Genomic DNA, 27,511 nt, shown 5'->3' with positions numbered 1-27,511 from the left:
TCAGATGTAATTATTTTCTGTATGAAAATTAATTTTGGTGTTCAAAAAGTCTTTTTTCAAACTTGAGTCTTTAAAAAGAGGGGGTCGTTTTATAATAAGGGGCCGTCTTTTATTCGGGCCAATACGGTAATTTCTCGTCATCTGCGCTTTGCCAAATTGTTGTATATAGTCGAATTGCCTCAAAATATGATTCTAATTCACATAATAATGCTATTTAAGTTTTTTATGCTGTCACAGGCACTTTAGAACTGTTCAGACCAATAGGACAGTCAAATTTCTATTCTTTATGTCTATGAAGCTGAACAGGACAGGTAATTTTTTTAAAAGCCATTCTTAAAAAGACATTAAGTTTGTTTACTTGGGTTTAAAGCAGCCATTTTAGGGTCATTTTGGGCTTCTCCAGATATCAAACACTAGGTGAGCTTCTCGCAGTGTACACAAGCTAATGCTAACATAGGAGGTACTATATGTTATGGTCATTTTGGGAATTCTTTAAATTAAATTTTAAAATATTAGTTTCACCCATCATCAAGATATTAGTTGAACATGATAGCTGGACAAAAATAGCACCAAACAGGATGTCAGCCATCTTTTTAACACAACGGGTCATTGAAACATCAAAGTTTTCCATATTCCTGGAAAGATTACAGAATTTAGTAGACACAAACCGGATGCAAAAACCTCAATAATCCGGGCCCGAAACGGAACTTTTCCCACTGACCCTTCCTCCTCTTCTCTGATCCTTCCTGCCAATAAATCCCACCCGAAAAAAGCTGACCCCCTGCCGAAAGTGTCGACTCCAGATGTGAACATCCTCCTTCTCTTCCGCGCTCCCACACTTCCGGCACCCCCTCCTCCTCTCGAGCCATTCCGAGTTTTCCATTTCCTTTTTTGGTGAAAAAATCTCAAACCGCGGCAGGGAGTGTGCATCTGTTATTCCATGTGTACTCCATCGGGGTAGAGAAACAGTCGACTCGGCGTAAATATCACAGTATGCGTTTTATGTTTTGACATACTTATTTGAAGCATGTCACTTTAGGAGATACCACCAATCTGTTGAAACCCTTCAAAGTCCCATTAAAGCGATTATGGTTATTTCAAGACACTACACAAAATATTCCACATCATTTATTTTCTATACACGTACAGACAAATCGCCACCATTGCAGGATTGAGTCCCATCCATTAAAATTGGGATTTATACTATACCACCCCTAATTAAAAAAACATAAAAGCACATTTGTCAACTCTGACTCACCAGCATCAAAGCTGAAATAATATGAAATATATAGATTTGCTATTACTTTTCACGAAGAATAAAAAGAAAAATCTGGAAAAGATTTAACAGACATAAAGGATATCTTCAAAATGTGGCGTGTTTTGTATTATTTTTTATCCAAGAATGAAAAAACTGCTTAAAGCAAGAATCAAATGATTGTCAAATGGTAAGCCCGTATTAGCATAAAACACTTACTGCTCAATTATGAGACATCCTATATTAATTACATTATTTTTAACTCTAGAAAAACACAAAATGAACAAGAAAAACGAACAAAAAATACAACCAAAAACTAAACACATAAAGAATGAAATGCATGTATTTTTACTATTTAAAAAGCTTTTACAGGGATGTCCTTAATGTAATTTGTGAATTTTTCGGGGTGTGCATGTGTGTGAGGGGGGAGGGGCTAGAAATGTTTAATAGAAAAACAAACAAAAACTTTCACACACAATCTCAAACAATACACAAACACAAAAAATAAGCCATGAACACTCAAACAGGACACAAAAGTAACTTTCCGACTAGTACAGTATACTCAAATTATCCCATGTTAAAAAGTACAATAGTAAAGAAGAAAAAATGAAATGCTTCCAAGCAATAGGGGGCAGCAGAGTAACAGAATATTTTTTATTTAGGCACTGATTCATCTTTTGGAACGCAAGTTAACCAAAAGTGTCACCTAATGCATAGTTGAACATTCCAACAATCTACAATTTTTTTGTCACTTGAGCAACACTTGGTCCCTTAAATCCATTTATTTTCTTGCTACTCATGAGCATCTCATAAGAAACAAACTGGGTTTAGCAGATGATTTTTGTCCCACGAAAGTGTATAAAGAAAATAGATAAAATGAGCAGAAAAATCACGCTAAAAAAGCAACAAGATTCAGCAATCAGATTGAAAAAAGTGGTTTTGTGCCATGTTTTTGTAGTTATTCCCCCTATTTATGTGCACACAACATGATAGCAGAAGACTTTTGAGTCCTAAAAGTGCAAAATTGACCATATTTTTCTTGATAATAACATACCGCCCAGATACGTTTTTTTTTTTTTTTTTAACTGGAAAGTCGATTTTGTATTTGGCTTTTGGGTCATTATATACAACAAACCTGACCAAGAGGAAAAATATTTGGGTCATTCCAGAATTGGAGGACATTTCAGTATCTGAACCATTCAAATTTTAAATAATTCACATGCAAATTATTAAGATATGCGTTTCCAAGTTAATTTAATTGTCCTGAGACCATAAGACAATTTTTTTTTTTTTTTTTAACTGTAATTGGCATAATTTTGTCCTTGTGGTCAGTGATAACTACAGGTCAATATATTGGGTCGATATATGGACTTTTTGTCTCCAACATTGGCCATTAACATAAAAAAATAAGCCGATAAACAACAATTTTGGTCAGCCATCTGTGTGGGCAACTATGGCCGCCGCTGACTGACGGTAGGACCCTGCAGTAGATTTGCAATGTTTCTTTAGCCTTTAAATGTGTTTCCTGAATGATCCTCAGACGTGGGTGAAGTAGCTAAAATTTTTACTCAAGTAAGAGTAGCGTTACTTCAAAATATTACTCGAGTAAAAGTAGTCATCCAAAAAATGTACTCAAGTACAAGGAAAAAAGTATCCAGTGAAAAGAATACTCAAGTAATGACTAACATTTTAAGTAACGGCTTACTTTTGTTTGATTTTTTAAAAACAATGATTTTTTTTCCTCTCAGCACAAACTTATCAATATGAACTGTTGTTATAATGGTACTGTGCAATAACCCATTGCATGACCACATTAAGCCAAAGGGGGAAAAAATATCAATACATTTCGGCATGAGAGGGAAAAAAAACAGTAATGAAGCATTATTCGTCCAAAGAGCATGAGTGCCCTGCCCTCTAGTGGAGAAAGTAGTTCCTAGTTTGAATAGTGAATACTGTAGTTCCTGAATAGTCACTATTATGAAATTAAATGGATCATATCTCCGGTTTTCTGTGGCCAATCGGTGCCAAATAAAAACTGGGAGAGAGTTTTAAATCCGCGCTTTCGATTCACATTGAAGGCAGAGCTCTATGTCAAATACCTCATTTGCTGCGGTGCTTTAAAGACGCAACGTGATTGAACAGGCTGGCGTAATCAAAGAACGGCAAGCTTGCATCTGATTAGTGTAATGGAGTCATGTGATTATTATTGCGACGTCTCATTAGTGAAATTAGTAGCGCTACTCTTGGCAATAGCATCGGTTGGAAAAAAAATCTAATATGTAGAATACAGAGGAAAAAACACTTGTGTAACCCAAAGTAGCGGAGGTAAGAGTTGCGTTTTTTTCTTCACAAATCTACTTATGTAAAAGTAAAAAGTATGGCTTTGTAAAACTATTCTTAGAAGTACATTTTTCTCAAAAAGGTACTCGAGTAAATGTAATGGAGTACATGTAATGCGTTACTACCCACCTCTGATGATCCTTACACTCTAAATGTAACTCAGAGCATTAGCATTGCATTCAAGTTAGCATTAGCTTCAGCATGACGAGCATACTCTTAAACTTTAACTCTCACTTGTTTACATCTCGTCAGGACGTCCTGGTGGGTTTAATTATTTGAAAATAATGTACTTGTTTTTGTGTGTATAATCATAAGAGATGTGATTCATTCGTTGGTTCTGTAGCACTAGGCCTTAATAATCCTTTAAGTCATCATTTTAAATTTGAAGCTGTTGAAGTAATTAAAAAAAAAAAGCGTTTCATAATCTACATCCTTTTAAAAAACGGTATATCGTTTTTAACTCAAATATCGGTTTACAGAATCGGGTTTGGACATCGGCAATTGGCTGAAATTTTATTAGATATTGGAATCAGCATCTGAAAACCCCATTTCGGTCGACCTCTAGTGGTAACGGCTAGCCAAACAGCTAGTTAGCTTCTATGCTGTTGTAAAATATTGTAAATATCAAATAAATCGTGTAATAATGCCATTATTGGAAATTAAACTAATCAAGCTAATCACGTGTTAACAACTTATCAGAAACGTGAAGGCTTGTTTTAAACATTTTTAAACCCAAATGTCCTTCAATTCTGAATGACTCATTTAGTGAGGACTATAAACTGCACTGCTGTGTCTGTAAACTCAGGGGTGTCAAACATATAGTTTGCGGGGCAGAAACGGCCCGCCAGTGTGCCCAATCCAACTCACAGGGTTGTTCTGCCAATCTGGCATGTTCTAATTCATTCAAACAATACATGTAGACATGCTTTTGAATTGAGTGCAGTAAAACCAGATGTTTGATTTTGGTTTGTGAGTGAGTACGTGCTCTGAGAGGGAAAAAGCTCTACTCCACATATGCAGTTAGCGACAGTTAGAGTAACCAAAAATTTTACTCAAGGAAGAGTCGCTTTACTTTAAATAATATTATTCTAATAAAAATAAAATAAAGCATCCAAAAAAAAAGTTTGTGAAAAGAATACTCAAGTAATGAGTAACATTGTAACACTGCTTACAATGTCTGATTTTTTTAAACAATAGTAAATTCTTTTTCTTGGGACGTCATCTATATGAACTGTTATTATTATACCGTACTATAATCTTTTACATGACCATATTAGACCACAATAAATATACAAAAATCCTCGAATTCCGACTAGAAAAATAAAAACGAAATATCACCTGTCCTGCCCAAAGAGCATGAGTGCCCTCTAGTGGATAAAAAAACAACAACTTCCTACCATGAAATTAAAACGACCATATCTCCGGTTTTCTGTGGTCTACTGGTGCCAAATAAAAACTGGTAAAAAAGTTGAACTCCTTCTCTGTCAAATAGTTAAATTTTTACAGCGCTTTAAAGACGCCACTTGATTGAACATGCTGGCGTGATCATAGGACTTCCAAATGCAAGCTTGTGTGTGGTAATATGACTGTATTGTTACATCTGATTGGTATAATAGAATCATGTGATTATTGTTTGCGACGTCTTATTGGTGAAACTAGTAGAGCAACTGCTCGCATCTCTAGCAAAAATAAAGTAACTAGGGTTGTTCCGATCATGTTTTTTTGCTCCCGATCCGATCCCAATCGTTTTAGTTTGAGTATCTGCCGATCCCAATATTTCCCGATCCGATTGCTTTTTTTTGCTCCCGATTCAATTCCAATCCTTCCCGATAATTTTTCCTGATCATATACATTTTGGCAATGCATTAAGAAAAAAATGAATAAAATTCGGACGAATATATACATTCAACATACAGTACATAAGTACTGTATTTGTTTATTATGACAATAAATCCTCAAGATGGCATTTACATTATTAACATTCTTTCTGTGAGACGGATCCACGGATAGAAAGACTTGTAATTCTTAAAGGATAAATGTGACTGTATATTGTGACTAAATATTGCCATCTAGTGCATTTGTTGAGCTTTCAGTAAATGATACTGTAGCCATTTAACTGTTTTGCCCAAATGCATGATGGGAAGTGCAACCATGACTGTGCGTAGTGGCACCAATTTATATATATCTTCTCTGCGTTGGGAAATTAAGTAGGGTGTTAAGAAAAAGACCAACTACTACCTTTCTTCCCCACATTGCTCCCCACAATATTTCTAATTATTGAGAGAGGGATTTTAAGGCGTAGGCCAATTAAAACAATGCTCCAAAGACAGCCAAAATTCACTCTACTCATATTACGCTGCCTTTCAGCTGCCTTTCCTATATATAAGTACAACGGCGCCATTATAGATTGAACGCGACAATGCGTGAGTGGGTCGTGCAGCGCATGTGTTAATTGCGTTAAATATTTTAACGTGATTAATTAAGAAAAAACTAATTACCGCCGTAAATGCAATAAATTTGATAGCCTTACTTTAAGCCAAAATTAAAGACTCTGGATGTGTGCAAGAGGTTTTGTCCGTAACGTTAAATACAATTAGAAAACGATTTAATTTAAAAAATATATATATTAAAAAAAGGCATGTCCGATATTTTTTGCCGATTCCGATACTTTGAAAATGACGTGATCGGACCCGATCGATCGGCATCCCGATCGATCGGGACATGTTTAAAAGTAACATCTAATGCAGAAGAGGGAAAATGTAACGACTCTAGTATAGCCCAAAGTAGCGTTTCTTCACAAATCTACTCAAGTAAAAAGTATGGCATGGTAAAAATACTCTTAGAAGTACATTTTTTCAAAACTTTACTCAAGGAAATGTAACGCAGTAAATGTAAAGGTTACTAGCCACTTCTGGTCAATAGGACCTTGTCTGCCATCTTTTTCTTTTCGGTGACTTCGGCGTGGTTTAAAAAGCAAATCGCTTTGACAGCATACAGTGCCTTGCAAAAATATTCGGCCCCCTTGAACCTTGCAACCTTTCGCCACATTTCAGGCTTCAAACATAAAGATATAAAATTTTAATTTTTTGTCAAGAATCAACAACAAGTGGGACACAAATGTGAAGTGGAAGAAAATTTATTGGATAATTTAAACTTTTTTAACAAATAAAAAACTGAAAAGTGGGGCGTGCAATATTATTCGGCCCCCTTGTGTTAATACTTTGTAGCGCCACCTTTTGCTCCAATTACAGCTGCAAGTCGCTTGGGGTATGTTTCTATCAGTTTTGCACATCGATAGACTGACATTCTTGCCCATTCTTCCTTGCAAAACAGCACGAGCTCAGTGAGGTTGGATGGAGAGTGTTTGTGAACAGCAGTCTTCAGCTCTTTCCACAGATTCTCGATTGGATTCAGGTCTGGACTTTGACTTGGCCATTCTAACACCTGGATACGTTTATTTTTGAACCATCCCATTGTAGGTTTGGCTTTATGTTTTGGATCATTGTCCTGTTGGAAGATAAATCTCCGTCCCAGTCTCAGGTCTTGTGCAGATACCAACAGGTTTTCTTCCAGAATGTTCCTGTATTTGGCTGCATCCATCTTCCCGTCAATTTTAACCATCTTCCCTGTCCCTGCTGAAGAAAAGCAGGCCCAAACCATAATGCTGCCACCACCATGTTTGACAGTGGGGATGGTGTGTTCAGGGTGATGAGCTGTGTTGCTTTTACGCCAAACATATCGTTTTGCATTGTGGCCAAAAAGTTCCATTTTGGTTTCATCTGACCAGAGCACCTTCTTCCACATGTTTGGTGTGTCTCCCAGGTGGCTTGTGGCAAACTTTAAACGACACTTTTTATGGATATCTATGAGAAATGGCTTTCTTCTTGCCACTCTTCCATAAAGGCCAGATTTGTGCAGTGTACGAATGATTGTTGTCCTATGGACAGACTCTCCCACCTCAGCTGTAGATCTCTGCAGTTCATCCAGAGTGATCATGGGCCTCTTGGCTGCATCTCTGATCAGTTTTCTCCTTGTTTGAGAAGAAAGTTTGGAAGGACGGCCAGGTCGTGGTAGATTTGCAGTGGTCTGATGCTCCTTCCATTTCAATATGATGGCTTGCAAAGTGCTCCTTGAGATGTTTAAAGCTTGGGAAATCTTTTTGTATCCAAATCCAGCTTTAAACTTCTCCACAACAGTATCTCGGACCTGCCTGGTGTGTTCCTTGGTTTTCATAATGCTCTCTGCACTTTAAACAGAACCCTGAGACTATCACAGAGCAGGTGCATTTATACGGAGACTTGATTACACACAGGTGGATTCTATTTATCATCATCGGTCATTTAGGACAACATTGGATCATTCAGAGATCCTCACTGAACTTCTGGAGAGAGTTTGCTGCACTGAAAGTAAAGGGGCCGAATAATATTGCACGCCCCACTTTTCAGTTTTTTATTTGTTAAAAAAGTTTAAATTATCCAATAAATGTTGTTCCACTTCACAATTGTGTCCCACTTGTTGTTGATTCTTGACAAAAAAATTAAATTTCATATCTTTATGTTTGAAGCCTGAAATGTGGCGAAAGGTTGCAAGATTCAAGGGGGCCGAATACTTTTGCAAGGCACTGTATGTTTATTTCAGGATAAATGAAATGATAATGGATGGCTGGAGTAAGCTATGGTACTGACTGTGATCCACTGAGATCTGTAAACTGCTCACGCAAGCCACTGACGTATTGTTAAAATCGTGTTGACTGTCTATTTGTTTGACACCCCTGATTTAAATTGTTCGCTGCCATTGACGGCGCATGTTGATTTAAGGCACTACATTGTAGAAAAAGCGGTTCGGTGCTGATCCATTTTGGAAAAACTGCATTCCCTTCCCTGTATTACCATTCTTGGTAGACTTTGGCTACGATGCGAGTCGAGTGGAATTAAGAGGGGGACCGCGGGTGTCTTTATAAGCCGTTGTGGCAGTCGCGGCACAGGATGCGCTCGCCATCGGGGAAGAAACCGGCGCCCACCAGCGATACGGAGCACTGTGTGCAGGTGAAGCAAGGCTGGTGCCACTGGCGCTCTTCGAACGAGATGTACTTGCCTCCGCCGAAACCTAAAATAAAAAAAGAGCACAGACGAGGTTATGAATGGTGGACAAACTAAGCCTTTTCCGAGCATACTGGCGCCCTAAATAAGTGTGAGTCATTTAAAATCCAATTTGAAACATCACGTAATCATTTCCGCAAAGTGTGGAAAGTGAGGTCCTCTCTTGGGAATGATTCCACAGTCTCTCGCCGCACTCCTGACTTGACAGTAGTGGGAAAAGCCATTAGGGAACCTCCGGTTGTCCGGAATGACACGTATATTTTGGGATGGCGGTCCCGCTGGGATCCGCATGCTAATCCCAAAAGGGATTTTTTTTACTCAGCAAAAATAATAATGGCCAGTTACTCTGAAAGTCAGGTTTTTTTTTAACGTGTAATTATCGTGAATAATCAATATTATTGTTGAAGTATTAAATATTTTATACTTTTAAATATTCTATATAGAGGTTGATGTTCCCGATCCTGATAATTTGTAGAAGATCGGAATCGGGTGGAAAAGATCCGGTTTTTAAAATGTATTTACACGTAGTCCACGGGTTATGAATGAGTTCCGCTCCTACGCTGGCGACCCAACCCGAATTTCCGCGGAAGTCGGAATTAACCGTTTTAAAAATACAAAATAACAATCCAAAAGTATGGTATTTTGTTCAATGATGGAGGATACACTGGCCTCTGATGGCAGCGTTGGGTCTCGCTGGACTATTGTTCAATAATGCTTTAATACAGGACCACTCAAACATCTCACATGGATAGCTGCGCTCAGGTTTAGCCCACATACAGTGGGGCAAATAAGTATTTAGTCAACCACCAATTGTGCAAGTTCTCCTACTTAAAAGATTAGAGAGGCCTGTAATTGTCAACATTGGTAAACCTCAACCATGAGAGACAGAATGTGAAAAAAAACAAAAAAAAAAACAAAATCACATTGTTTGATTTTTAAAGAATTTATTTCCAATTAGAGTGGAAAATAAGTATTTGGTCACCTACAAACAAGCGAGATTTCTGGCTGTCAAAGAGGTCTAACTTCTAACGAGGTCTAATGAGGCACCACTCGTTACCTGTATTAATGACACCTGTTTTAACTCATTATCGGTATAAAAGACACCTGTCCACAATCTAGGTCATACACACTCCAAACTCCACTATGGCCAAGACCAAAGAGCTGTCGAAGGACACCAGAGACAAAATTGTAGACCTGCACCAGACTGGGAAGACTGAATCTGCAATAGGTAAAACGCTTGGTGTAAAGTAATCAACTGTGGGAGCAATTATTAGAAAATGGAAGACATACAAGACCACTGATCATCTCCCTCGATCTGGGGCTCCATACAAGATCTCATCCCGTGGCGTCAAAATGACAACAAGAACGGCGAGCAAAAATCCCAGACCCACACGGGGGGACCTAGTGAATGACCCTACAGAGAGCTGGGACCGCAGTAACAAAGGCTACTATCAGTAACACAATGCGCCACCAGGGACTCAAATCCTGCACTGCCAGATGTATCCCCCTGCTGAAGAAAGTACACGTCCAGGCCCATCTGCGGCTCGCTAGAGAGCATTTGGATGATCCAGAAGAGGACTGGGAGAATGTGTTATGGTCAGATTAAACCAAAATAGAACTTTTTGGTAGAAACACAGGTTCTCGTGTTTGGAGGAGAAAGAATACTGAATTGCATCCGAAGAACACCATACCCACTGTGAAGCGTGGGGGTGGAAACATCATGCTTTGGGGCTGTTTTTCTGGAAAGGGACCAGGACGACTGATCTGTGTAAAGGAAAGAATGAATGGGGCTATGTATCGAGAGATTTTGAGTGAAAATTTTCTTCCATCAGCAAGGGCATTGAAGATGAGGCGTGGATGGGTCTTTCAGCATGACAATGATCCCAAACACACAGCCAGGGCAACAAAGGAGTGGCTTCGTAAGAAGCATTTCAAGGTCCTGGAGTGGCCTAGCCAGTCTCCAGATCTCAACCCCATAGAAAATCTGTGGAGGGAGTTGAAAGTCTGTATTGCCCAACGACAGCCCCAAAACATCACTGCTCTAGAGGAGATCTGCATGGAGGAATGGGCCAAAATACCAGCAACAGTGTGTGAAAAGCTTGTGAAGAGTTACAGAAAACATTTGGCCTCCGTTAATGCCAACAAAGGGTACATAACAAAGTGTTGAGATGAACTTTTGGTATTGACCAAATACTTATTTTCCACCATGATTTGCAAATAAATTCTTTAAAAATCAATGTGATTTTCAGGTTTTTTTCCACATTCTGTCTCTCATGGTTGAGTTTAACCTATGTTGACAATTACAGGCCTCTCTAATATTTTCAAGTGGGCGAACTTGCACAATTAATGGTTTACTAAATACTTATTTGCCCCACTGTATGTTTGTGGATGCATTTGTAATGAAGTTTAGAGCTACATTTTGTGGCGTTACGTGTGAGCGATTTGCTATGAGAACTTTATCGATTCTTTTGGCATGTCTACCATATATTCATTAGATTCAAGGGTCTTGAATTTGTTACAATATGTATGCATTTTACATGATCAGTTATATTTCACGAAAAGTAATAAAACAACAAAGACATTTTGACATTTTTCACAATTGTATTGCCGACATATTTCAGATATTTGAATGAAAAACCTTTTTAACGAACCAAAAGATCGCTGCCAGCCTTCGATGGCACTGAAACATGACCGCTAACAGCAAGCTCTCCCAGTTTAAAATACTTTGGCTGTCCTAATAGTTGTGAAATTTCTCACTGTTGAGTAACATGATTGCACAACATCTCCTAAACTGAAATATGTACAAATCTGTAAACATCGGACAAATACACAAAAATGATCAGACCACCAATGTAGTCTAGCCACTGTTTATTAGAAGACTCTTGCCTGTAATGGGTTTGCTGCAGGCCTCGCACTTCTTGGCGTAGAGGCTTCCGAAGCACTTGAGGCAATACGGACTGTCGTCTCGCGAGGTGAAGTGCTGGCCGGCCAGCTGCGTTTTACAGCTGCTGCACACGAAACACTCCTTATGCCACGGCTCGTCCCGGTAGGTCACGCCACCTTTAGCGAGGGTCTAAAATGACAGAAAGACCAGCTCGGAAAACTGACTTTGAGACTTCCCGCCATGTCCTGACCGGTGTTTTTTTTGGCAGCCCTTGTAATTTTTGTCTGTCTTCTGGATGAAAATACTTGTCAGACTTAGTCATTTCAAAATGTGTTTGTCTTCGTCTAGTTTAAAGGTGCTGTCACACTGGCACTGTTTGGTCCGTTTTAAGCGGACCAGTTCTTTTTCTCAGATAGCCTGCTTCGTTTTGTAAATGTGAACACGGGTCCGATCACGTAATTTTCAAAGAATCGGAATCGGCAAAAAAATATCAGACATGGCTTTTTTAAATATATATACATATATTTTAATTAAATCGTTTTCTAATAGTATTTAACGTTACAGACATAATATGTTACACTCATCCATAGTCTTTAGTTTAGGCTTAAGGTAGGGTTATCAAATTTATTCCGTTAACGGCGGTAATTAATTTTTTAAAAAATTTATCACGTTAAAATATTTAATGCAATTAACGCATGCGCTGCACGACCCACTCACACATTGTCGCCATCAATCTGTAATGGCGCCATTTTACCTATATATAGAGCTAAAAGGCAGCGTGAAATGAGTAGAGTGGATTTTGGCAGCCTTTAAAACTTTTTTTAAATTGGCTAAAGCCTTACAATCCCTCTCCCTACGATTAGAAATATCGTGGGAAGTAATGTGGGGAAGAAAGGTAGTAATTGATCTTTTTTTTAACACACTATGTTATTTCCGACCGCAAAGAAGATATATCAATTGGTACCACTGCGCGCAGTCATGGGTGCACTTCCCATCATGCATTTGGGCAGAACAGTTAAATGGCTACAGTATCATTTACTGAAAGCTCAACAAATATACCGTATTGGCCCGAATATAAGACGGTGTTTTTTGCATTAAAGTAAGAATGAAAACCTGGGGGACGTCTTATAACTGCGGCCTAAAAAAAAAAAAAAAAAAAAAAAAAAAAACTGCGGCCTAGATATATACCCATTCACGACGCTGGATGGCGCCAGTCATCAATGAATCGAATGCTGAACTTCAGTTACAGTTAGACTTCACTTTGATAATTAATGCAGTTACTGCAATTTTGTTTTATCACAATATTTTTTTCTTATTTATATTTCAAAAACCAGAAGCCATTCATTTATGAATTTTAATTGCACTTTAGTTTACATATTTAAATGTTAAATGTTTAAATGTTCAGATATTAAGTTTTGAATGCGAAATTAAATGCCTTTTCTCTCAAATATATTGTTATAATCATTTGTTTCAGATGTATTGTAATTATTTTCTGTATAAAAATTAATTTGGTGTTCAAAAAGTCTTTTTTCAAACTTGATTCTTGAAAAACAGGGGATCGTCTTATAATCGGGGTCGTCTTATATTCGGGCCAATACGGTACTAGATGGCAATATTTAGTCACAATATACAGTCACATTTATCCTTTAAGAATTACAAGTCTTTCTATCCGTGGATCCCTCTCACAGAAAGAATGTTAATAATGTAAATGCCATCTTGAGGATTTATCGTCATAATAAACAAATACAGTACTTATGTACTGTATGTTGAATGTATATATTCGTCCGAGTTTTATTCATTTTTTTCTTAATACATTGCCAAAATGTATACGATCGGGAAAAATTATCGGGAATGATTGGAATTGAATCGGGAGCAAAAAAAAAAAAAAGCAATCGGATCAGGAAATATCGGGATCGGCAGATACTCAAACTATAAGGATCAGGATCAGATCAGGAGCAAAAAAAAAAAAAAACATGATTGGAACAACCCTTGTAAACACTCATCCGAAGTTTAGTTTGGACTAAACAAACGAACTCTGGTCCGCTCAAAAATTGTGGGTCTCGGTCTGCTTGAAGCGCACCCTGCTTCGCTTGCGAATGCAACCAGAGCAGTGTCCGCTTTTGCTACTTTATGTGCAGCGTCACAGCGTGGAGCTGTGATGCTCTAGGTCAGGGGTTGGGAACCTATGTCTCGCGAGCCAGATGCAGCCGTCAAAAGAGCCAAATCTGGCTCGCGGACAAATCTTGAATTATTAAAAAAAAAAAAAAAAGTGTAGTTATAGTCCTTTGCGCATTGCGTGAAATGGCGACGGTCACCAGCGACTAGAAAGCCGGTTCGCAGTAATTTAAGTGGGAAAGTGGCAAACAAACATGTCGTTGTGTCCCTCTGTCTATTTATCTATCAATCGCATAGGCAACGCAGATGAGCCTGAGACACTGTTCAAGTCGGGTTGCTGTATTTTGCTGTCAAAAATATGTTATGTTTTCGACCAAACGCCCGCTCATCCATAATTCAATGACTTTTCAATCATATTTCCCGGTCAATCATCAACTATTTGTCAACATTAGTTCATCAACTATAAAACAATGTTAACCCAACCATTGCTTGACATACAATAGAACAACATTGTTTAAGCGTCCCTTGACGTCGTAAATTTCTATGTCAACCATACCGATAATTTTGATGGAAAAATCAACATTTATTCAATGTCAGTCTGCTATCTGGGTAGCTTGAAACACATCCTAAAGTCCAGTGAGGAGTGTGAGGGAGCCCCAATCACATGAGTGACATGACCCAAACACTGCTACGATGCCAGCTGAAGTACTCCACGTAAATATGAAAATACCATGCATTGTGAAAATATCACAGAAACTACAGTGGGGCAAATAAGTATTTAGTCAACCACTAATTGTTCAAGTTCTCCCACTTGAAAATATTAGAGAGGCCTGTAATTGTCAACATGGGTAAACCTCAACCGTGAGAGACGGAATGTGGAAAAAAACCCCAGAAAATCACAATGTTTGATTTATTTATTTATTTTTTTTATTTTTTTTTAAACCTGTCCTGTTCAGCTGTTTGACACAGAGAATGGAAGTCTAAGTGCCCAGATTCTGAACAGTTTTAATGTTTCACATTGAGAGTCTGACATACTCCCATTGTGATCATTCAAAATACCTTTTTATTATGACAAAGCAGCGAACAGGAAGGGATTATGGGGGGACAGAAGAAAAGAAATACAAGAGGAGAAGGAAAAGAAACACATACACAAACAACAACTAGAAATACATTGAACATCTAAACTAGTTACTAATATGCTGGTGCTATCGTCAGCGAGATGTATTTCCGGTTTACACCATGTGGGGGCCTATTGGCCAGTGAAAGAGGAGAATGGGGGTGGGGGTGTCTATAAGCCTATAAGCTAAGTGATTGAAAGGGGTAGAGTGTACACAAATCAGTTCTGTGATCTAGAACCCAGTAATCGTGTGAATCTCTTATGAGTGTAAGCCCGTTGGCGACCAACCCTACGCCGCCGCATCGCCAATCCCGGCACCGGGACCCCCGACCCGAGCAAGCCCTACCACATCCAGCGGCACGCAGGCCCCACCGGGCGCGCGACAGCCACGCAGACGGGCGGAGAAGCCGCGCGGGCGCCAACCCAGGGCCACGGCCCCCACCCAGCCAGCCCGGGGAGGGAGGGCTGGCGGGGGGGTGGGGGGCCATGCGCAGCCCATCCCTCCTCCCGCAGCCCAGCAAAGGAGCCATCGTCCCCCCCCCGGGACCCAGGGTGGTCCCCCGGGCCACCCGCGCACCCATCAACCGGCCTTCAGGGATGGCAGGAGGATGTTTGATTTTTTTAAAGAATTAATTTGCAAATCATGGTGGAAAATAAGTATTTGGTCAATACCAAAAGTTCATCTCAATACTTTGTTATGTACCCTTTGTTGGCAATAACGGAGGCCAAACGTTTTCTGTAACTCTTTACAAGCTTTTCACACACTGTTGCTGGTATTTTGGCCCATTCCTCCATGCAGATCTCCTCTAGTGCAGTGATGTTTTGGGGCTGTCGTTGGGCAACATGGACTTTCAACTCCTTCCACAGATTTTCTATGGGGTTGAGATCTGGAGACTGGCTAGGCCACTCCAGGACCTTGAAATGCTTCTTACGAAGCCACTTCTTTGTTGCTCTGGCTGTGTGTTTGAGATCATTGTTATGCTGAAAGACCCAGCCACGTCTCATCTTCAATGCCCTTGCTGACGGAAGATTTTCACTCAGAATCTCTCGATACATGGTCCCATTCATTCTTTCCTTTACACAGATCAGTCGTCCTGGTCCCTTTGTAGAAAAACAGCCCCAAAGCATGATGTTTCCAACCCCATGCTTCACAGTGGGTATGGTGTTCTTCGGATGCAATTGAGTATTCTTTCTCCTTCAAACACGAAAACCTGTGTTTCTACCAAAAAGTTCTATTTTGGTTTCATCTGACCATAACACATTCTCCCAGTCCTCTTCTGGATCATCCAAATGCTCTCTAGCGAACCGCAGACGGGCCTGGACATGTACAGGCTTCAGCAGGGGGACACGTCTGGCAGCGCAGGATTAGAGTCCCTGGTGGCGCATTGTGTTACTGATAGTAGCCTTTGTTACTGTGGTTCCAGCTCTCTGTAGGTCATTCACTAGGTCCCCCCGTGTGGTTCTGGGATTTTTGCTCACCGTTCTTGTTATCATTTTGACGCCACGGGGCATGGAGCCCCAGATCGAGGGAGATTATCAGTGGTCTTGTATGTCTTCCATTTTCTAATAATTGCTCCCACAGTTGATTTTTTTTCTCTGGTGTCCTTCAACAGCTCTTTGGTCTTGGCCATAGTGGAGTTTGGAGTGTGACTGACTGAGATTGTGGACAGGTGTCTTTTATACCGATAACGAGTTAAAACAGGTGCCATTATTACAGGTAACGAGTGGCGCCTCGTAACACCTCGTTAGACCTCGTTAGAAGTTCTTTGACAGCCAGAAATCTTGACCAAATACTTATTTTCCACTCTAATTTGGAAATAAATTCTTTAAAAATCAAACAATGTGATTTTCTGTTTTTTTTCCCCACATTCTGTCTCTCATGTTTGAGGTTTACCCATGTTGACAATTACAGGTCTCGCTAATCTTTTCAAGTAGGAGAACTTGCACAATTGGTGGTTGACTAAATACTTATTTGACCCACTGTATGTCGCATGTTCCTCTTGTCGTCGTCTCGTCAGACAAAAACTTGCATTCGTCTCGTTATGTTCTAGTCTCCCAAGCCACGTTTTTAGTTCGTCATCGTCCCGAAAATACTGTTGACGAAAAAAAAACATGGTCCAGACTGACCTTTTTACAGCGCGTGCAGCGCGGTGCGAACTTGTCCTCGTAGCACGGCACGCAGTAGTGCTCGTCCTTCTCAGGGATGAACGATTTGGAGCCGATGGGCTGCTCGCAGGCGTGGCAGACGAAGCAGCCCTCGTGCCACGTGGAGCCCGCGTACTCTAGCTTTCTGGTACCTGAGGAAAAACGACCAAAATATGTTTCAATAAAAGTTCAAAAGGCACAGTGGTGCACGGCAACTTTGGTGGACTGCTTTGAATCATGAGCTAGAAGTGCACAAATGTACGAAAAAACCTTTTTGATTTATTAGAAATGAAAACACCACAGGCCCCACGCGCTCTGTTGGAAACTGGCGGCCGGCCTAACAGGATGGATTAATGCAATTTTTTCCCCCCGTAGTTTGTGTCACTGAATAATCCGTCTTCACTTTGGCGCTTGTTTTTTTATTTATTTTATTTGACTCGATGGTTAGTCCTACGATGACGCTGCGGTTTTGGGGTCAGACGTACTTTTTCTTCTCCGTCCATGGAAAACTAACACGTATTACAGTATAATATGTTTGGAAAATGACAAAACAAACCGATCCGCCATTTGGCAACCGCAACATTAGGTACATTATAAGGCTTTCAAACGATTAACATTTTTAATCGAGTTAACTACAGCTTAAAAATCAATTGCCGTATTTTTCGGACTATAAGTCGCGTTTTTTTTCTTATTTTGGCTGGGGGTGCGACTTATACTCAGGAGCGACTTATGTGTGGAATTATTAACACATTATGATATAATTTCACATGTTATTTTGGTGTTTTTTAGTGACACTGATGGTTTTGTAACGTTGTTAGCATGTTCTTATGCTATAGTTATCTGAATAACTCTTTATAGCTATGGCCACGTTCGCGTTCTGCCTTTGGCAGTGTATGTTCAATTATATTATTGACTTTTTTATCTTGAAATGGATGCATTTAGTTTGTGGCACTTTCACGCCCACGTGAGGGCGCACTCGCACTTGTTTACGTGACACGCCAGAAGAAGACGGACAGCTACGTAGCTCTGAGTGAGTGAGTGGAGGAGTTAGCTAGAGAGAATAGACGGATGCGAACCTACTTTCATTGTTTATGCTTTTAAATCATCTCTACAGAGGCAACACCTGCGTGTATCATCTTTTCTGTTGTTGTTGTGTGTTTTCCACCCGCGATCGGACACTTAGAGCCAGTTGTGTGGTTGTTTGAACGATGTGCTAATGATAGCGAACGCATGCTAACCTGTTACTTATTACTAATAGTACCTGATTATCATTTATTTACGTAGATGCGAACCTGTTTTCTATCGAGGACCAAATTGATTCAGCAAATTATACGGACGTCCAGCATTGTCTTTTGCGAGTTCGCTGTATAGCCAGGACAGGCCGTAGCGTAGGACAGTATATTCACATTTCGTTGTTCATGCACTGTACACTGTACATTTATTTAGCATGTTGTTCTCTATTGTATTTTTATATTAAATTGCCTTTCAAGATGACATGTCTGTTCTATGTGTTGGATTTTATCAAGTAAATTTCCCCCAAAAAATCGACTTATACTCCGGTGCGACTTGTATATGTTTTTTTTCTCTTCGTTGGGCATTTTATGGCTGGATCGACTTATACTCAGGAGCGACTTGTAGTCCGAAAAATACGGTAATCGTAATAAATCGCAACTCAAACCATCTATAAAATATGCCATATTTTTCTGTAAATTATTGTTGGAATGGAAAGATAAGACACAAGACGGATATATACATTCAACATACTGTACATAAGTACTGTATTTGTTTATTATAACAATATATCTCCAAGATGGCATTAACATTATTAACATTCTTTCTGTTCAAGGGATCCACGGATAGAAAGACTTGTAGTTCTTAAAAGATAAATGTTAGTACAAGTTATAGAAATTTTATATTAAAACCCCTCTTAATGTTTTCATTATATTAAAATTTGTCAAATTTTCAATCAAAATATAAACTAGTAGCTCGCCATTGTTGATGTCAATAATTACACCATGCTCACTCATGGTACTAACCCATAAAATCAGTTGGACACAAGCGCCAGCAGAGGGAGCCAAACACCAAAAAACAAGTAACAAGCGGACATTACACTGTACTGTCATTTTATTCTGTTTGAGCGGGGCATGTGCGTTAATTGCGTCAAATATTTTAACGTGATTAATTAAAAAAACTAATTACCACCCGTTAACGCAATAATTTTGACAGCCTTAGTCCATTAGCAATTTAACTCACCTGGCATGACAATCTTGTCGCAGGCGACGCACTTGGATGAGAATTCGTTACAGTAGCAATCGTTGCAGAGCAGCGCGTCCTCCTGGTTGGTGAAGGGTTCGTCTGCCAGTGAGCGGTCGCAGCGGAAACAGCGGAAGCAGTGCTCGTGGTAATGCCGGTCCTCGTAGAAGAGCTCCTAAAGGGTGGCATAAAAATTGCGTATCAGGTATTAATAAAAAGAAAATGTAAATAAATAAAGTCATAATAGATTTGGAAGGGTGAGCAGCGATTTGTTTTCAATGATAGTGAGGAACAGCCACACAGGGATATAAAAGGATCTGAACCTTTTGGAATTTCTCACATCTCTGCACAGAATCACCACTTTGTCAAAATCACACAGGTGTAAAAACAGTGTCTGCTTTAACTAAAACCACCCATTTACATATTCTCATGATTTAATGCAAACAATGACAGAAGGGAGAAAAAATAGTAAGTGAACCCTCTGCCTAAGGAGACTTAAAGAGCAATTGAAACCAATATTTACCAAACAATTTAAGTCAGGTGTGTGCCCAATCACTGATGAGTGGTTTAAAGCTGCCCTGCTCACTATAAAAAACACACCTGGTAAAAATCGTCTTGATGAGAAGCATTGTCTGATGTGCATCATGGCTCGGTCAAACGAGCTGTCTGAAAATCTGCGTTCAAGGATTGTTGATTTGTATAAAGCTGGGAAAGGACACTAAACCATTTCTAAAAGTCTGGATGTTTATCAATCGACAGTAAGAGAAGTTGTCTAGAAATGGAGAGAGTTTGGCACTGTTGCTTCTCTTCCAAGGAGTGGAACAAAGTGTGGACCTGAACACCAAAGATGATGCCAAGAGGGGATGGCGTGGCTCAGTGGTAGAGTAGTTGTCCCCCAACCCAGAGGTTGTGGGCTCGATTCTCTGCCCTGATGAACTCGCCTAAGTATCCTTGAGCAAGATACTGAACCCCACATTGCTCCTGGTGTTGTGTCACCAGTAGGTAGATGGAGCTGTAGTGTAAAGCGCTTTGAGCGCCTTGAAAGGTGGAAAAGCGCTATATAAGTATAACACCAAGAGTTCAGCGCAGAATACTCAGAGAGGTAAAAAACAACCCTAGAGTGTCTGCTAAAGACTTACAGTAATCACTGGCATAGTCCAATATCTCTGTGCACACATCAACTACATGTAAAACTATGGCCAAGAATGGTGTTCATGGGAGGACTCCGCGGAGGAAGCCACTGCTGTCTAAAAAAACATTGTTGCTCGTTAAATGTTCGCAAAAAGGCACTTAGACACTCCACAGAAGTTTTGGCAAATTATTTTGTGGACTGATGAAATTAAAGTTGAATTGTTTGGGAGTAACACACAATGTCATGGAGGAAAAATGGAACAGCTCACCGACATCAACACCTCATCCCCACTGTGAAGCATGGTTCGGGGCTGTTTTGCTACCTCAGGGCCTGGACAAATTGCAATTATTAATGGAAGAATGAATCCAAAAGTTTATCAGGATGTTTTGCAGGAAAACCCAAGGCTGTCTGTCAGACAGTTGAAGCTAAAAAGAGGATGGATGCTGCAATAAGACAATGATCCAAAACAAAGAAGTAAATAAACTTCAGAATGGATTCAGAAGAACAAGGAGTGGCCAAGTCAAAGTCCAGACTTGAACCTCATTGAGATGCTCTAGCATGACCTAAACAGCATGTCATGCCAGACATTCCAGTAATCTGACTGAACTACAGCAGTTTTGTAGAGAAGAATGGGCCAAGATTAGTCCTGATCAATGTGCCAGACTGATCTGCAGCTACAGGAAGCGTCTGGTTGAAGTTATTGCTCCCAAAAGGGGGGTGGGGTGGGCACAAAATATTAAATGTAATGGTACACTTACTTACTTTTCCCCCTTCTGTCATTGTTTGCGTACTATCCTCAAAAAAAAAAAAAAACTATCAATGTTTGGGTGGTTTTAGTTAAAGCAGACACTGTTTTTGCATCTGTGTGATTTTGACAAAGATCAGATCACATTTGATGGTGATTGTATGCAGAAATGTGAGAAATTCCAAAAGGTTCAGATACTTTTTCATACCACTGTAGATTCAGACTCCATAATGCCATGCACACGGTCAAGCAGTCCAGTGCCAGAGGCAGCAAAGCAACCCCAAAACATCAGGGAACCTCCATGACTGGGGGGACCGTGTTCTTTTCTTTGAAGGCCTTGTTTTTTTTCCTCTAAACTATGTTTATGCCTTTTCCCAAAAAGCTCTACTTTTGTCTGATCTGACCAGAGAACATTAATCCAAAACGTTTTTGGCTTTTTCACATACGTTTAGGCAAACTCCAGCCTGGCTTTTTTATGTCTCTGAGTCAGAAGTGGGGTCTTTCTGGGTATCCTACCATAGAGTCCCTTTTCATTTAGACGCCGACGGATAGTACGGGTTGACACTGTTGTACCCTCGGACTGCAGGACAGTTTGAACTTGTTTGGATGTTAGTTGAGGTTCTTAATCCACCATCCGTACAATCTTTCGTTTAAACCTCTCATCAATTTTTCTTTTCCGTCCAAATCTAGGGAGGTTAGCCACAGTGCCATGGACTTTACACTTATTAATGACACTGAGCACGGTAGACACAGGAACATTTAGGTCTTTGGAGATGGACTTGTAGCCTTGAGATTGCCCATGCTTCCTCACAATTTTGCCTCTCAAGTCCTCAGACAGTTCTTTGCTCTTCTTTATTTTCCCCATGCTCAATGTGGTACACACAGGGACACAGGACAGAGGTTGAGTCAACTTTAATCCATTTTAACTGGCTGCACGTGTGATTTAGTTGTTGCCACCGCCTGTTATGTGCCACAGGTAAGTAAAAGGTGCTGTTAATTGCACAAATTAGAGAATCATGATTTTTCAAAGGGTGCCAATACTTTTGCCCGCCCCATTTTTGGAGTTTTGTGCAAAATGATAATGATTTAATTTTTTTCCCCATTCTTTTTTGTGTTTTTTCATTGCAAGCAAAATAAATGAAGATATTACTACCAAAGCATTTGTACCTGCAATCATTTTCTGGGAGAAATTGAGCATTATCTGACAGAATTGCAGGGGTGTCATACTTTTGGCCAGCAGTCTTTTTCACAAAATGAGCAACAAAAGCAATTAAATGAAAGTCTCCAGCGGGATTCGAACCCGCATTTCGCCTGCGAGAGACGAGAACTGTTTCTGTTTAATTGTGTTTGCACACACACCTGTTTGGCCACAGGACTATACTTCCGCTTGACGTTAGTAACGATTTTCCTTATAAAGCAATCGCAACCCACAAGCACTGTCTGTGTGGTAAAACCTGAAAGGAAAACACAAATGAAAAAAAAGTGTGGCTGGCTTGACCACGGAATTAAAAAACGCGGCTCACTTCAGACAGCAGAGGCAGAAAAACGAAAAACAAAAAAAACAAGGGAATGATGCCGCTAACAACGAAGGGCTATACAAACTGTAAAATGGCCGCAAGTCAGTCCAAGCCGCCTAGGATCGGTTTAAAGACACTGCTGATGAGCTGGAATTGGATGCATGTACGACATTGGGAACTCATCCCACATCTCTGTAACCAAACCATCTGACTAGAAGCAGAATGTGAAAAAATCATACCAGTCGTCATACTAGCTTCGCTTGCTAGCTAGTAGGGGTGGGAATATTGGGGCACCTAACAATTCAATTACGATTACAATTTAGAGGCTACGATTCGATTAACACACACACACACACAGACACACACACGCACACACACACACACACACACACACACGCACACACACACACACAGCTATTAGCTGCTTATAATTTTCATACATTAATGACAAAAATTGTACAAAAATCCTCTCAGGCTTAAATAAACGACTATTTCAGTATCAAGTTAACAGTTCAAAACAGTAAATAAAATACTCAAGTCCCCACTCTGTACCAGCAGCTTTAAACAACATTCAATTAATTTAATGTTGTGAATCAACCCAAATTGGTCCCGTTATTCCATAATTTCCCTTCTGTCTACTGTCGACATGTGAAACTTTTAAAACTGTTTCATCATTTAAAGATATATTCAAGTCAAGATTTTGCCAATTTAGGAGCATTTTAGATAAAAAGTTAATTAGGTTCGCTCAGAATGTTCGCTACAACAGCCTTTCAGAGAAGTCTACTTCTTTAAGATGGTGGCTGTTTACAAACGCCGGCAAGTCTTTCATTTCGCATCTAGTTTTCTTTACATATGCTAACGCCGCCGAGTCCGTCATTTCTCATCTAGTTCCATATACATGTGATATCTACCGTAGCATTATGTAGATGTAGCTTGTAGCAACGTGGGCGTTGTTTGTAGCGGCTGTCGGTCGCAGTCAGGTATTATTGATTTTTTTTTTTTTTTTATCTAGCGGCATAAATTGTCAGTCCATTCCTCATTGCATCCCGAAGACCACGCTGAGTGTGATTTAGTACCGCTTTATTTGGCATATTTCAATAATTAGTTATTTGGATGTTTGTGAATCGTTTTCGAATCTTCAACGACCGAATCGCGAATAATCTAAGAATCGGAAATTGCCCACGCCTCTACTGGCTAGCACAGCTTTTTTCCCAGTTCAGGGAATTGCACGCGTAAAACATGTCGCCCTTACGTAGGTCAAAACATGCACGAGAGATTATAGATTTTTAAACCAATGGCAATAATATATGTGTTTCTACTAACATATTTTAGTAAAAGAGAACAATTGTGGCTTATTAAAGCCTCCTATTCTTTAAATGAGAGGATCCCTTGAAAATGTCAAAGCTTTTCATGGACACACTACAGTAATGAATTTACTAGTCTTAAAACAGTTAAAAAAAAAAAACATATAAAATACTATTTTGGTAACAAGTGGTGGGCTGGGCCGTATAATACACATAACCATTTTTCAACTAAAAATGAACTATTTCAGGTTTTCTTGGTTATATCCCTAAAATCTTTAAAGACAGTTTAGGTCAGCTTCATGAGAATCACCCATAAAGAGCTGACATACCGTAATTTCCTGAATATAACACGCACTTTTTTTCCCCAAAATCAACTTTTAAAATCATGGTGCGCATTATAAACGGGTACATGGATGGAGACAGAAATATATATATATATATATATATATATATATATATATATATATATATATATATATATATATATATATATATATACATATATTAACCGATTTTGTTTTTCTTGACACGGCCACGTTGTGTTGAAGAAACGTATGCGGCGATCCGTTGCCGACCATTACGGTACCTGACGTCACCATTTTGTTTCGGTAATACTTCACTCTGATCGGCCGAATGATTTCACTCTTCATAAAGCACAGAATTTAGTTTCTTGAACTCATTTGAGTCGTTTATTGCAGCTCCGCAACTCGGACCATAACAAACGTAACCACAGACTTCCTCTGTGTGTCCGTCAACTATATCTGTCCCTCGGGAAACTCAAACCCAAATAACACTACTTCCTATTGTTACTGTCGTGTCTGTTTTATCTTGTCTTGAAAAAAACTAGAATACTTCGAGTGCACTTTTGTCTAGCCTCAGCGGCCCTCTGGGTCATAGACAATCACAACATAGATATGACAATACGGCAGCTGGATCCACCAGTGCCACAACATAGAACAACATAACATAGAATACCAATATGTCACAGTGTCGACAGCGATGAGCTCTCTTGGATTTCCGACTTACGTTCTCACTTTCATTTGACCGTATCAATCCATGGAAGAAACATTTATTCATCATGATGAAACGAGCAAGTTATACAGCAGCCTTTAAAAGAAAAGTCACATCTGTTTTGTTTTCTCCTAGATTCTGGTAAATTGGAGAAGTTGTCAAATCATATTATTACCGTAAATATTGTCAGTTTATGGTAATGTTTTGAACTACCAATATGCTATGCTTGACCGTAAATATTGTCAGTTTATGGTAATGTTTTGAACTACCAATATGCTATGCTTGTGCTGTGTTTCACTAGTCAGTAAAATGACATTTGTGTATCTGTACACGAGCTCTGTTTTCTTGTATTCTTCTATTTATTGGTGCTAAAATTAGGGTGCGCGTTATAAACGGCTACAATAATTTTCCCTAGATTTTACAAGTAAATTTGAGGTGCGCATTATACACGGGTGCGCCTTATATTCGGGAAATTACGGTAATCATTGTATAATTTTTAATCAAATTGTAACAATAGCCCTCAATATAGTACATTTTTATCCTTAAAGCCCATATGATGATATATTTTTTCATTATTTAGATTAACTCTACAGCCACATATTACAGTAATATCCATTGTGTGTTCACTATGAGCTGCCCGAAATAAAACCTTAATGTTTCCTGTTACTTTTTATATCATGCAAAGGGTCAAAAGCAATAAAGCTCAATGTGGGCTCAATATTTGGCCAGTGTAAGTAATGCTCTTCCTGTATTTAAAATGGGCGTGAACACGTGTTGCTCGCCAATGAAAAGAATATTTCTCCAAATAAGGGTAGAGTATGTTTGTACTTCATTTTTGGACGCTAAAATGATACTCTACCTTTGGACCACAAGTCACCCGATATGGGAAGAAAATCTTCACTCGGCAAAGTCACAGAAGTTCTAAATTAGTCTTTCTCCACAAAAATTGTGGTGGAATGTTTGTACAGGTACAGTTTGTATTTTTTACGCAATATGCAGTAAGTAAACAGTGCAGAAATAATGATATCATAGTGTACGCAAGCTGTACGGAAACAATAAAGCGCTACGCAAACATTTTTTTTTTTCTTAACAAATCAAATCTGTACTCACCCGGGCGTCATGGCCGATGAGCTCCTTGCACTCGTCGCACGTGTTAGAGAAGAGGCTGTCGTAGCAGGGGATGCAGTAAGGGCTGTCTTCCGACTGGATGTACTTGCGGCCGTACAGGGATTCTTTGCAGTTGTCGCAGTCGAAGCGGTCTGCCATCGTGGCGGTCGGCGGGGTTGTCAGCCTGGTGTGCGAGAGAGGAAGCGTTGTTTAGAGACACTGACAACACAGAGGGCATGACATCATAATGATAAAGGCCTTTAATTTTGGTTGGAAAGATAAACTATATTGTAAAAATACAAATAACCCTAATTCCTCTTTCTAGTGATTGACTGTACAACGTGTCTGGGAGCTAACTGCACAACACTTTCAATCTCGTACTTGGCAGGAGAAAGAACAGTGATCATGCCATTTAAGAGACGTGGCAGTTGTCACAAGGCTTGGCTAGAGGCAATGTGATTATCTGCGCTGTAATTATTGCAGTTTTTTGATCATTTTGAAACCATGTTTTTACATTTATTGCTGTTTTAGAGCCTGTTTTCAAAGCTTTTCTTTCAAGGCCCACAGAATACTTGCACATGAAGGAATAGACTCTTACCAGAAAAGTCCCCAAAAAGTTAGGAATCAAGCTTTTGATAGAAGAAATGTAAAGCAGTGCTATGATACATAATCTTGGCACCTCTTTCCCCAATGATTAACGTAAGGCTTGATTTATGCTTCTGCGTTCCGTTGACGGCGTAGACCCTACGTCGTCATCAGTGGTTTTTTTGGCAATCCTTTTAATTTTCGTCTTAGTCTTCATATTTTGGACGATAATAATGATCAGTCTCAGACATATTTTAGTCATTTCAAAATGCGTTCGTCTTCGTCTCATTTTTGTTGACGGAAACTCAAGAGTAATTTCGTGTAGTTTTAGTCGCCGTTTACTAAAAACATTTTCGTCTGTAAAAATCAGGCATGAAAATGGGTCAGGGGTTAAAAAGGTGAGAAGGTTGGGGAAGAAATATGTTCCGGTACACTGTACAACTAGGGCTGTCCCAAATGACTAATTTTCTCTGGATTAGTCAGCCGTCTATTTTTATGGTTAGTCAACTAATCTGATCATTTTTTTCCCCCTTTTGTTACCAATTAAGCAATGAAATTTTTGATGACGCTTGTTAATTCACAAAAACATTTTGGAACACTTAAATTCTGAATTAAAGTACAAATAAACACGTAGATAACAACAATATATCACAAATAAACAATGAGGTTAAATGCTGATAGCATTAACTAGTGCAAAAGAATGGAATGTAAACAGATTCAGAACACAGACTTCGCCTTTCCAACATGATTCAAAACAATTCTTAAAAAAATATCTAGCATTTATATTATAGTATACTATATATAGTAGGAGTGCACGATATCCATTTTTTGAAACCAATACCTAAATCGATAACTTCCTGCTCCTCAAAGCCGATACCGATACGATAACCGATAATATATAT

General features: G+C 39.4%; 1 protein-coding gene across 2 annotated transcripts in view; it reads right to left on the bottom strand.

Moving 5' to 3' along the window:
* Positions 1 to 8,133: 8,133 nt before the first annotated feature.
* Positions 8,134 to 27,511, bottom strand: part of fhl3a (four and a half LIM domains 3a) — a 102,804-nt gene continuing 83,426 nt past the window's right edge. For both annotated transcript variants that reach the window (XM_057833593.1, XM_057833594.1), the window contains exons 2-6: positions 26,028 to 26,208; positions 19,209 to 19,383; positions 16,938 to 17,107; positions 11,581 to 11,767; positions 8,134 to 8,701 (exon numbers count right to left, since the gene is read on the bottom strand). In XM_057833593.1, the coding sequence (XP_057689576.1) occupies positions 8,550 to 8,701; positions 11,581 to 11,767; positions 16,938 to 17,107; positions 19,209 to 19,383; positions 26,028 to 26,183 (840 nt within the window). In that variant the 5' untranslated portion in view covers positions 26,184 to 26,208 and the 3' untranslated portion in view covers positions 8,134 to 8,549. The remainder of the gene's footprint in view (positions 8,702 to 11,580; positions 11,768 to 16,937; positions 17,108 to 19,208; positions 19,384 to 26,027; positions 26,209 to 27,511) is intronic.

Source organism: Corythoichthys intestinalis, chromosome 4 (assembly GCF_030265065.1).
Source record: "Corythoichthys intestinalis isolate RoL2023-P3 chromosome 4, ASM3026506v1, whole genome shotgun sequence".
Lineage (NCBI taxonomy): Eukaryota > Metazoa > Chordata > Actinopteri > Syngnathiformes > Syngnathidae > Corythoichthys > Corythoichthys intestinalis.
Note: the sequence above shows the minus strand (reverse complement) of the source record. Positions and strands in the feature narration are given on the sequence as shown.